At 41.5% G+C, this 12649-nt stretch overlaps 1 protein-coding gene across 1 annotated transcript in view; it reads left to right on the plus strand.

The window, feature by feature from the left end:
• The window catches only part of PRTG (protogenin), a 76441-nt gene extending 65141 nt beyond the window's left edge, over positions 1-11300 (plus strand). The window contains 8 exon segments of the mRNA XM_053988698.1: positions 386-572; positions 2220-2347; positions 3106-3276; positions 6779-6961; positions 7522-7642; positions 8600-8765; positions 9745-9849; positions 10932-11300. Of these exon segments, the coding sequence (XP_053844673.1) occupies positions 386-572; positions 2220-2347; positions 3106-3276; positions 6779-6961; positions 7522-7642; positions 8600-8765; positions 9745-9849; positions 10932-11300 (1430 nt within the window).
• The last annotated feature ends 1349 nt before the right edge of the window (positions 11301-12649 follow it).

The following is a 12649-nucleotide window of genomic DNA, read 5'->3' on the forward strand; positions in this document are numbered from 1 at the left end:
CTGCAGCTGAGACAGAGTCCTGTGCTCATGAAGCACAGCTGAAGAAAGAAGACAGCCCGAGCACACTTCCTTCCCTTGCTGAACCACCTGCATCATCTAACATGATGTATCTGTATCTTATGAGAGATTTATCTCCTTTTCTGATCTCTGCTGATAGTTTTGACTTCATTTTTGAATAAACGAGTGGGATTGCGGAAATTATATGGGACATGTACTGGGTTAGGAGGGATCTCTAATAACTTTAACCAGATTCCTGGGTCTGAATACCTGGTAGTGCTGGATTAGGGAAGACTTGTATCTAAACTGTAGGCTCAGAGCTCCTAATGTAACCAGCATCTGTATCCAGTGCAGTTATTAACTCCTGCTCCTGTTTTGTTGTGAACAGCTGTCCGTGACCGCATGGTGCCGCCCCCGCCGCCTCCTCACCACCTCTATGCCAAAGCCAACACCTCCTCGTCCATCTACCTGCACTGGGGCAAGCCTGCCTTCACCTCTGCCCAGCTCATCAACTACACCGTGCGCTGCAACCCCGTGGGGCTGCAGAACGCCTCCCTGGTTCTCTACCTCCAAACGTGAGTGCAGCTCCTGGGGACTCCTGGATTGCCAGTTCCACATCCTTCCCACTCACTTTCTGCTCTTCCTGCTCTCTTTTGATTTTCTTTTACTAGCAACAACTTTTATTTCCCTCAGAGGACTGTGTGTTTTGCCCATTGGCTGCTAGGTGTTTTTTAAGATCTATTCATAGAAGAGCTTCATTCTCTACTGGTGATCCTTGTGTTGGGTCATCAGGCTAGCTCTTTGATTGTTTAATGTCTTTTTAGCTGTCTAGGTTGAATTTAATTTTAAGCTCTTTTTCAACTATACAAAAGAGCATTTTATACCTATTTTATAGGTAGCTTGTCTGGGCAAAGATGGGACTTAGTCCAGTGTCTGATTTTAAGACTGAAAATGAGAATTTTTGAGGGGTTGAGCATTTCATTGTGGGAATGCCATGTTCCTGAGTGTGTGGCACCCTGCCAGGGGAAAGCTGAGTAGGATTGCTTGCTCTGCAGAGAAGCAATGTGTGAGGCACAGCATGGCTGAACAGGGAAGGGAGCCTGCCTTGGGTTGCTCTTCAGCCTCTGCCCAGGTGGTGTGGGAGCAGAACACTTCACTCCATGCTGGGGGCTCTGGGGCTGCTGAGGGAATCCATGTGTGTAGCTCCCTCAACTTGAGTAAACTTCAGTTTACTCAAGCCTCTAAATAAGAAAAATGCTGTCTTAAAGGATAAATAGTTTCCATCCTAATATTCATGGTTTTCTCTTCCAAGAACACATCTGCTGCTGTATAACTCCCAGCTTAATGATTAGACACAGTATAATCACCATGTAAAGTTCTTAGTGTGCAATGTGGAGCATAGCAATGAGTGCTGCTTTCTGTGATAGGATGAAGCTTTTGCAAGTACTGGTTACTGCCCCTGCAGTACAGAAGATGAAAATACTAAATGAGATTTAATAAAGCAATATCTGTAGAGTAAGACCATTTTAAATTGAGATTTAATCTTGATGATGGGGTATTATCATCCAGAATTAACCCTGACATATATGAAAGATTTCTCTCTGCCCCAGAATCAAAGTAAAGTGAAATGTCTACAACTGACTTTGTGATCAAATTGTTAACTGCAGTATTATAATTAATAGAATTAATTCTGCAATTAATATATTACTAATTGTTGCTACCAGATCAGTAAGGAGCATTCATATTCATCCCTTAAAAATGAGGTATGGAGGCCATAAATGGAAGGGATGTTGCCCATACAGCCTCTGTGTGTGAACTGGGAAGCAGATCCATGTACCTTGTCAGCTGTGATGCTGGTTGCAATTTGTTACTCCAGCTTGAAGCACAGTGTCCTATGGATAAGTGTGGAAAGAGCTGAGTTTGGGATACCTGCTGGTGATCCAGCCAATAATACTGTTTGTGCATCAGCTGTTCAAATAATATTCATAAAAACTTGAGCTCACATCAATTGACAGCAGCTACAACATCCTCCTGAGAGCTCCAGGGCTGGTGCAATTGCATTTCCAGGTAGGCAGCACTGATGTGCCACATGTCTGGACTTGGACTGGTTTGTCCTGTGTTAATTGACAGTGGGAATCTACTCATGTGACTGAGACATCTGATTTGGGGATCCCCAAGTCAACTGCTGCTGTTTAATACATTTTATTCTTTCATCTGTCCAGGTCAGAGACTCACATGTTAGTTCAAGGTCTTGAGCCAAAAACCATGTATGAATTTGCAGTTCGATTGCATGTGGACCAGCTCTCCAGTCCTTGGAGTCCTGTAGTCTACCACACTACCCTCCCTGAAGGTAAGGAACAAGGAGAGGGACCCTATGGTTCTGAAAAGAACATTTTGTAAACCAAATAGCCTGAAAAAGTGCTTATTAATTTTAGGCTGTGTGTAGGAGAGGGAAATCCTTTCCTCTGAGACACAGATAGTGCTCGTCTTGGTGAGAGAGAGAGAAAAATGCTAGCAGGGAAATCCCTGTTTTGGAACTGTGAAATTCTTTTTCAAAATCCACCCTAAGTCAGCACTGATTTTTGTATAAAGTGTGATGCTTTCACTACTAGCAGCAACTGACTAGAAGTAACTTGAATAAAACCCTTAAAATATTTATGTATTGAAGAGGTGTGGCTGATTCATAGGCATTTATGGAAATACATTTTAAATCCCAGAAGTTTTGGAAACTGTAAGAATATTACACATCTACTGCCTTAGCTGCTGGTTTGATTTACTGTCAGCTTGGTAGGGGAAAATCCACACCTGCAGCTCCATGTTCTCACCAAAGCAATGTTTGGGAGGTATTTGTTCACAGGATAATGAAGTGGGAGGTTGTCAGTAACTGTTTCCTTCTGGAGATGAGGGAAACTTGCTTTTACAGAATCTAAGCTATTGACTGGCTCAGAGGTAACAGGAGGGTGTCTCTGAGGAGCAGCATGTGCTTGTTTCAATGTGGTGTCTGGGATGTAGCAGTAGCCATTAGGACTGCACATCAGTTCCTTTCTGAGCAATTTAATTGCATGTAAATTGGGTTAGCCTAATAGCATTGTGTTACTGTTCTCACAGCACCATCTGGCCCTCCAGTAGGAGTGAAGGTGACTTTGATAGAGGATAATACTGCTTTGGTTTCCTGGAAGCCACCTGATGGTCCTGAAACAGTTGTCACACGGTACACTATCCTCTATGCTTCCAGGAAGGCTTGGATTGCTGGGGAATGGCAAGTGTTGCACAGAGAAGGTAAACTAAAATCATGAACCTATGAACTGGACAAACATTGATGCTACTTATAAGATGCTTTGTTACTTTCAGCAACCTTGGACTGCACTACTACTATGAATTGTGAAATAAATTCATATAAATGTTCACATGAAAGTTCCAAAGAATTTAGAATTATTGCCATGGGAAGATGTATTAAAAAACAAGTTCATATTCAGAAGGTGAGGGGAGAAGGGGCTCTCTGGGTTGCTTTAGAGCTCAGTGTGTGCATGTAAACCAGAATGTCTTTTAAATCCAATTACATCCATCTTAGTTTCATTGTAACCATGATTGTGATGGTTTTCATTTTGTAAATGCACTCTTTTAAGTCTGAAGTCTCTGAGATGTTTAAATGTGGCTGTGTGGGTTTATATGTTTCTGTCGATCACTGCCAATCCAGTTAGCTCAGTTTGCTTAATGAACTTTCTCCTACTCCCAGTAAATCACTCTGCAAATTCAATTTAACTCTCTGGCTCTATTCTACTGCTGAGCCCCAGCTAATCTCACAGCACCTTGGCTATACTGATGTGAACTCCTGTCACATGTCTGTCATTAAATGTAGAGATAGTAAAAATTTTTGTAGGCACTTTTCTGAATAATACTGGGATTTGAAGAGCTGAATCAAGGACAGATTTCTACTGAAGCCAGAAAAAAAAATAAAAGTCATTTATTGTTCTGTTTATAGTCAAAATAGACAGAGGTAGTTCAGAACTGATAATGTTCTGATAATGTCTTAAACCAGAGAGGAAAGCTCAGTGTTACAGAGTGAAGTCATGTGCTTGAGTAGCCCATTTAAGAGGATTCCCCTGGAAGAGTTACTGTTTTGTTGTTCTGTTTTGTTACCTGGCTGGAAACTTAGCTGTCTGCAGAGAGTGAGGCTGTAAATTTTCTGTGGAGATGATTCTAAAAACTTAATGAGTATGCTCTCACAGAGGATAATTCATTTCACCATCATGGAGACTGAGCTGTTCTAGTTCAGAGCTGTTGTTCTTCGTGCTGCTCCTGAAGAGAGGGCAAAGGACCAGCCCCTCTGAAAGGTGGCAGTGCCACTTTGTCTGCTGCAGCACAATGGAGTTTGTCAGGCTGGCCTCAAAGAGAATGGGCAGCTGTGAAGAGTAACAGGAAAATGACTATTAAACTAAATTTGTGAAAAATAACTAGTCTGAAATATTGATCAGGTCTAACTACAGGGGGAGATTGAGCCTATGGGTTTTCACTATTAAAATTTTTCAATGAAACAGGAATTTCAATAAAGTTGTCCAACTAAATTGTTGGAAGAAACAGTGATATTGTTATATTAAAGGACAAATTTATTGTTATTTTTTACTCAATAAAAACCCCAGCAGATTTAAATTCACAGAGAGCTTATATTTGAAGACTAAATCTTGTCATTCTGTTGATGATACACTGTATTTGCTGCATGCAGCAAAGTGGCTGAATTGCTTTCAGATACATTGTTCAGCTCAGTCATGCCTGTGAAACTGAACAGCATCTCTGATAGTATTTCACCAGAGATTTCGGATGGCAGGATGGCAATAACAGTAAACATTTTCATGTGGTCCCATACTGAAAGTGTTGGAGGGAAGGAGCAAATGGGGAGCTATAAATCTTGGTGTATTACTGTGTCCATCAATGTTAGAGCCACAAATTTTGCATTTTGACAGATATATTAGGGTTTGAGGCATGGTGTGGAATTTAGGCATCTTGACACACTAGGACAATCTGTTATGTCTTAGTTAAAGTATAGATGGAAAAGTGTGAAAGGAAATTAGTATGTAGAGATAAAATTTGGCACATCCCATGATCAGTCCTGTGACAGTCCTTTCAAAGGTGATTTTAGGTAGAAGCAGGGTTTGGGTTTTTTAATGCATTTATTCGGATTAGATCAGTTAAACCTATGCAATAAATAGCATTGTTTTGTCTTGATGCTAAACTTGTTCTGCAGAAGATTTGTGAAATCTTGACTCCATTCCATTGTCAGATAAATCCTCAAAAAAAAAAAAAAAAAAAAAAAAAAGTAAAACAACCACCAAACCAAACAACCCCAAACCAGCCCTGCCACTTATAAAAGTCCTAGCATGGGCTTCAGTTTATGCAGGAAATTTTCTCCCAATCCACCCCCTAATTTGACTGAGTTTGTGTTATGCCTGGCAAAAGCAGAAAATATAACTGCATTTTGGTGCTGATTCATGATGTGAGTTATGTTCCAGCCACCTCCCCCTTCTTCCCTTGCTCTCTTCAAGTGGATCAGAAGTTACAGCCCTTGCACACTTGGTGTGCAGTAAATCAATACCAAGTGCTCACTTGCTTTAGCAATGCAGCAGATTGGAAAGGAGCTGGTGGCAAGGAGCCTGTGATATTGAAATGTGACCTTTCACCCTTGCTGGTGCTAAATATTACAGCTCCTTTGGTTACAGATACCTCACATTTTACTTCAAATGCTTTCAGCTAATGGGTTTTTTTTATGGAAGAACCGAAACAGCTTTTGAAGTAGCTTCCTTTTTGCCAAATGTATAATCTTTTCTGTCAACAAAACAACCTTATATTTTATAGGCTCCCATGATACTATAAATTTTGACTTCTCAAACTGATTTTAAAAGTTAAAATTTTTACTTAAGCCTGAGAAGGTAAATAGAATATGTGAAAGCAAAAAGATAGATTTAGTGCTGTAGCTGCCACTATTAGGGAAATAAAAGCAGCATTTTTCTGTGGCAGCAAGAAACACAGGCATTTTAGAAATGAATTGAAATTCTAAGCAGTAGTTGCAGTCCCTGGGCAGGCAAAGCTCTCACTGACTTTGATAGGAGTTTTGCCTGTCTAAGGACAATGCTAGTGAATCCTATTTATGTTCTTAATCTTTTTTCCTGCCTTCAGGGACTTTAAGAAATGAATCCCTTGCATACGAAAAAGACATTTTCTCTAATATTCTTAGTAGCACAGCTTAGATGCACGGTAATCAAGGAAGCCTACACAGGTCTAAATAGGGTTTAATTTTATTTTGAAATCGTGGTATGTCAATTTTCGTTCATGGTACAGTAGGTGGAGGAGAGGCACATGTGTTCTTTATGAGAGAGGTTTCGTGTTTTGGTTTCTCTGCCTGAGAGTCTGGTTAATGCTAGGTGCATCTCCTCACAGATGTGATCACAACATAAAGGCTGTCACACTGAAATGCAGCTCTGCTAGATTTAGGGTTGATGTGCTGTGTGTCATAGCCAATACCTGAATCTTGGTTTTGAACTATACTGGCACTTCACAGTGTCCTATGTTCAAATAGAATGGAGAGAAAGGAAGCAAGGGATGAGAATGCAAGCCCTGTGTTCATTCTGTAGCTTGTATATGCAGGGTAGAACATACCAAAGTGATCACAATCCTCAAGCAAGATTTAGAGGTGCTATTGGGAAAAAAGTGTAGGTCCCAATGTCTAAATCTGAGTATTTTCCCAAAATTTTGTCAAACTGGAACTGTTTATTGTATCTTTTCATAGGAGCAATGACCATGGCTTTGCTGGAAAACCTTGTAGCAGGAAACATCTACTTGGTTAAAATAGCGGCCTCCAACGAAGTGGGAGAAGGACCCTTCTCAAATGCAGTGGAATTTGCTGTCCTGCCAAAGGAGACATCAGAGTCTAACCAGAGACCTAAACGCTTGGATTCTGGAGATTCCACAGGTCAGTAGCCATGTTTGGATTACTCTGTCACAAGTACTGGGGAGAAAAGATCCTGTTTGTTTTAGCTGTAACCACTTTCTGGGCAAACCATTCTGTTTTATGTGAGGCAGTCCCAACAGTGTAGCATTTTCTTCTTCTAAATGAAACTCTTTTGGAACTTTAATCTCAATTCCACTCAGAACTGGTCTAATTCTCTTGCTCAGAAATGGGAAGTTTGCCTTTCAAATGAGAATACATAACTGATTTGAATTTTACATCAGTAACTTTGCAGCCAGTCTTCTAAGGCATTTCCTTTTAGTCCTTTATCTGGCTTGAGATACCAGTAGCACTGGGTCTGTCCTCTTCCTCCCCTCGCATAACTGCACTGACCAGACACTCCTCTGGTCTACAAGTTTTATTTTCAAAAGTATAAAAATGTATGACAGAGAAGGCCTGGAAATCTCATTAGAAGGAAGCATTTGTCCCTGTGGTTGTAACTGTAACTCTGTTAATTTCCTGACAGGGAGCAGGGGTTAACTCTTCTTATTGACTGAGCCTTTCTGTGTTCCTTTTTGATACAGCTTTTTCTGACTATTACCATCTGGACCAGAAATCAATGACTGGCATTGTTGTTGGGGTTTGCATAGCCTTGACCTGCATCCTTATCTGCATCCTGATCTTAATTTATCGCAGTAAAGCCAGGTATGTTTTTGTTCTCGAAGACTGGACTCTTTTTCAATGCACTCACTCTAGGATGTGCCTTCTCCTCCAAGAGCTCTCTGAAGTACTCTGTCTCTTCACCTGTTTCTACCAGTGTTGGAAACAAAGCACTTTGTTGGTTCTTCCTACTGTACCCGAGCCCCCTCTGCAATGAAAAGGAGGAAGAGCCCACAGACTGAGTCAGTGGTGGTGCTTTGGCAAACCAGTATGAGGCATGTTTCCAGCTGGGTCAGATAAGCAGGCTGCTGTTCATCATCTGCTCCTCCTGCTGAGCCCTCCAGCCTGCCCACACCTGGCTGGCAAAGCTTTAACCCCCCTGGTGCTGCTGGACAAGAGGAACTCTGACATAAAGGAGCTCCATGATGCAGATTTTAAAGCAGATCCCTGATGCAGTTTCTTTGCAGTGGTGCAAGCCACTGGCTGTATCTGTCATCAGCTGCTAGAGGGTATAAACTGGCCCAGTGACTCTGCCCAAAACTTTGGGATCAGAACAAATATAAATCACTTGAAATAATAAATTAAAAGAATAAATAAATAAATTAAAAGAACTCACTGAAAGTTTTTTTTCAGTAACAAGGGCTTCTTAGTTTACATGCAGGAAAAAATATGGATTGGGAGACAGTCTCTGCGTAGTATGGTAGACAGGTCTTAATGTCATTAGTGGTTACTTCCTCCAAGTAATATTACTAATCATGACAATTCCTGTCTGCACATAAGCTTGTTGCCTACTGTGTATGATTAACTGGAAGCAGATGTTATTTTTATCACAAGCAGTAACATTTAAATTCCATGTGAGTTAGGAGTATCATATAACAAAATGTAAATGCCAAGAATATACCAGGATTACTTGATTAATAATAGCTTTGAAGTTTATCCTTGATTTTTTTTTTGGTATTGTATTCCTGTGGGTCAATTTTATTCCTTCTTAACATTGTGTAGGAAAGCATCTGCTCCTAAGCCTGTGCAGCAAAGCACTGACCAGCTGTCACGTACCAGCATCTCATTAGCCAGCCCTAGTGAGGTGGAGAAGAATATTGAAGGAATTGCAGAGAATGAAGAATCCTTATTGCCAATGATAGTGGGAAACAGCTTCATTGATGCTAAGGTACTGTGAGTTTTACTAACTCCCAGGTCAGAAATCTTTCTTTAGTATTCATTGTTATAATATCAGAGTCCTTATCAAAAGTAAAATATATATCCTATGAACCTCCTATGAACAAGGCTGTTTTATTAATGGGACAAGCACAAAGTTGACAATCCAGGCTCAAATTTTCAAATTATCTGAAAATTCAGTTGGAGATCTGGTTGAGTACACTTGTCTTCAACTGTACTCTGCAGATTGCGGAGTTTGGCCCTGGCACAGCATCAAAGGATGAAGGCTCCACAGGCTCAGGGCTGCTCAGTGGCCTCTGCTGGTCCCAGGAGAAAAGTGAGAGTTCCTGTCAGCACCTAGCTCAGTCAGTGCCTATGAACTGTCTAGTCAACTATGGCACTAAGCAGGTGTTCAGGAGAGGATTCTTTTTCCATATATTTACTGGTAAGGCAGTGTTGCAGTTTATAAACTCATACTCAGTCACATTATAAATTAGGCTAGAGGCAGGATGTACCAGTGGATGTGCAGAGCCTTCAGTCCAGGAGGCCAGTGTGACACCACTACAGTGGCCTTTCTTTCACATGCTCACATACTGTGTTCAGGCTTCTTCTGTTCACACTGCAAACTTGAGTGCAGCTGCTCCCTGAGGAGATGTGTGAGAGCTGAGAAGTGGAAATGGAGCCAGCAGAGGCACAGACACTGCCTAGGAATGGCCTCACTCTAAGTACGAGAGCAAGAGCAGTAGCTGGAGTATTTTGCTGTGTGCCTGCAGTATTGCAGCCTTGGGTCTGGACAGAAACCTTGCCAGATTTAGCAGGTCTGCTCTTGACTTGTCTTGAGCAGATGTGTACCAGACCACGAAAATGTGACTCACTACTTCATTTGTCTTCATTTTTAGTATGGAACCGATAGGTAGGAATAGAAAAATATTTTCAAGTCTCTTAGAAATTTACTTTATTAAAATAAATGTCTGCATCTTCCTCTGTTGTAGGGAGGATCTGATCTGATTATTAACAGCTATGGGCCTGTCACAAAGACTAATGGCAAGAAAAGGTGGCTGTTTTTCCAAGATGCCAAGAAGGTGAAGACTGAGGAGGTAATTGCTCTAATGGGCAGAGATGCACAATCTTTACTGTAATACCCTCTTTGCAAAGGAAAATACATAGTTTTCTGTTTATGGAAAAACATATTTAGTGGTCTTAATATTAATTGGATAGTTTCAGTTGTGTAAGGCTGATGGTGTTCTATCTCACCATAGTAAAGTCTGACAGAAATTCCATTTTCTGACAGATATTGTTGTCAGGACACTGTGGCTCTACAGTTAGCAGACATTAACTCTACTGTTTACTGATTGCTTACTTGCCTTTGCCTTTGTATCTGTGAACAGAAAGATTTCTGTGTACTTTGCATTACATGAACTACTTCTGCAGAGACTCTGTATAAATATAAGTACAAATTAAATATATATTTACAAATAAAAATAATATTAAAATAGAAAGAATCTTTTCCTACTCTGGCAGATAAAATTTTTGTTGGCTGAAGAGAAACAAATAAGGGAAACTAGATGATATACCCAAAGTACTGAGAAAATTGAGAACCTGAATAGAACTGTCTAGCTTCTGAAATTGTTGGTCTGGACATATTTGCTATTTGTCTGAGGAAAAGAGCACTTTGAAACTGAAGTGTTAAACCAAATCTGGAACATTACTATGCAAATTCATACCTATGGAGCATATAACCAATCTTCATTGCACTTTAACTTGTATTATGCTCCTGTGTGTTTAAGAATTAGAAAGTCTTGATATCTATGTTGTAAAATCTTATTGAAAAATATTTCTACAAGCAGCTGTGTATTTCTGATGCCTCTTGCTATCATTTAAGTAATGCTTAAAGAATATGCATGAGGGGATGGGAGGGAGCTCTACCAAGTGTGTTTTTAAAATACTCTTCACGTCTCTCTAGTGAAATAATTTTTTATTAGCCATGCTTACCTAGAAGGATCATTTCATCTGCTGTGGAAGAGAAAAGTATGAGCAAGACTTGAGATTGATTATGTCTAAACTCCTCTAGGAAAGTCCTGAGAGAAGCATTCTGGTGGAATAGGAGACAGGAAATGCAGTAAAAATTCAAATTATGGCTCAGCTTTTCAGAGGCTCTTTTCTGTGTGCTCTTGTGCAGCCCCAGAGGAGGTTCGTGTGTCTGTACCAGGCAGGCCCCGCCGCGCTGCTCAGCCAGGCCGGCTCCCCCGGCTCCCCCGGCCCGCGGTCGAACTTCCAGGTGCCCTTCGGGTGCGCGGCCGACACGGAGCATTCGGCCAACAGCGAGGGGAGCCACGAGACCGGCGACTCCGGGAGGTTTTCCCACGAGTCCAACGATGAGATTCACCTCTCCTCCGTGCCGGGTGCCACCCCTCCGGGCGGCAGCCCTTCGGCCAGCAGGGACTCGAGCGCGGGGAGCCCTCTGGCCGGGAGCGGCTGCGCGGAGGCCGCGCTGCTGCTGGCCGCTGCCCCCTGCGCTCCGCGGAGCCAGCCCGCCGTGCCCCGCTGAGCCCGGCCGCGCCCGCCGTCCGCAGCGTGCGTCTGTTCGAAGGACAATGAACAGGGAGCCAAAGTTTCATTGTGGAAAGCCTGGCTACCTAGCAGGCGATCCATAGTTCTGTTGAATGTTGGGGGTTTTGGTTTTGTTTTTTTTTTTTCCCCTATATTTTGGGTTGTTTTTTAAAGTTCACTCATTTTGAATGTTCGGTGGTCAAAAAATGTGAAAGGAGTGAAGATTTCTGACTAAGGTTAAAAATATTTCACTGGAGCAAAGGGAAGGCTGTGGGCCCTTTTGCTGACTATCTACCTCAGTTTGCCGAGAGGTGAACTCTGAATGACGACTGCTTTACCTCATTTGTGTTCTAGTTGGTCTCAGCTATGGAACTGATACTTCCTAGTAGTGTTGTTTTATTTTGGGTTTTTTTGTTTTCATTTTCCCACCTCATCCCAAGTGGTGTGTAGAGTGTGTGTGTGTGTGTGTGGGCGTGCATGTGTATGTACTCAGTGATCAGGGAGTTGTATAGGTTGGTGGACAAGATTGTTTAGCTGAAGCTCTGTCTTTAAAAAGAAGGAAACCTCAGAGTATAAAATGTTATGATTTCATGTGGTTGACACAAAGTATGTTAAAAACTGGGAGAAGTGAGACTTTCACATATACAGCCACATGAAATCTTTTGTACCTCTTGATTTCTTAGACCCTCAGTAAGCCTAGGACAGTGCCTTTCCTCAGAAACCTCTGCCAGCAGCTGCTGGCAGCATATATGCTGTAGCCCTGGGGCTCTGGGACATGCTGGATTCCCCAGAGTGTGACAAATATTGCCCCTGTATTCACAGTTAAGGCTAAAAATCATAGCAAAATGAAGTACTCAGCATTTTCAAACAGCTTGGCTTCACCTGAGAGTGATGGAATAGATAACAACACTGAGTATTCCAGTATTGCAGTACTTCTTAGCAGTGGTGCCTTGCATTATATATTGTGAAATTACTGATTTGCCTTATTCCTTTTTAGTATTCATAAAGTTCCTTTGGAGTACAGAAAGATGCCTTAAATGCTTCTTAGATACTTTAAATAAACTGTAGCATGAGTTTATAGTTCATATTTACCCATCTTTGAGTGCTGATAAGCAGTGCTAGCATTGTAGTATGTCTCAGAACTGTTGTTAGGATGCAAACCTGCTCCTTGCCTTCACCTAGTGTGCTATTAGCCAGGAATTTTAGCTCAGGGAGTGACTTTACCTATATACTAATCTAAAACTCTGATTAGGCTACCATGACAAATAAAAAAGCCAGAGCTTTAGTTGAAGAGTCTGTTGAAAGAGGTGAGTACTGCTACTGCCTCGAACCCATGCAATTCCTGTT

The sequence above is a fragment of the Vidua macroura genome, chromosome 12 (assembly GCF_024509145.1).
Source record: "Vidua macroura isolate BioBank_ID:100142 chromosome 12, ASM2450914v1, whole genome shotgun sequence".
NCBI lineage: Eukaryota > Metazoa > Chordata > Aves > Passeriformes > Viduidae > Vidua > Vidua macroura.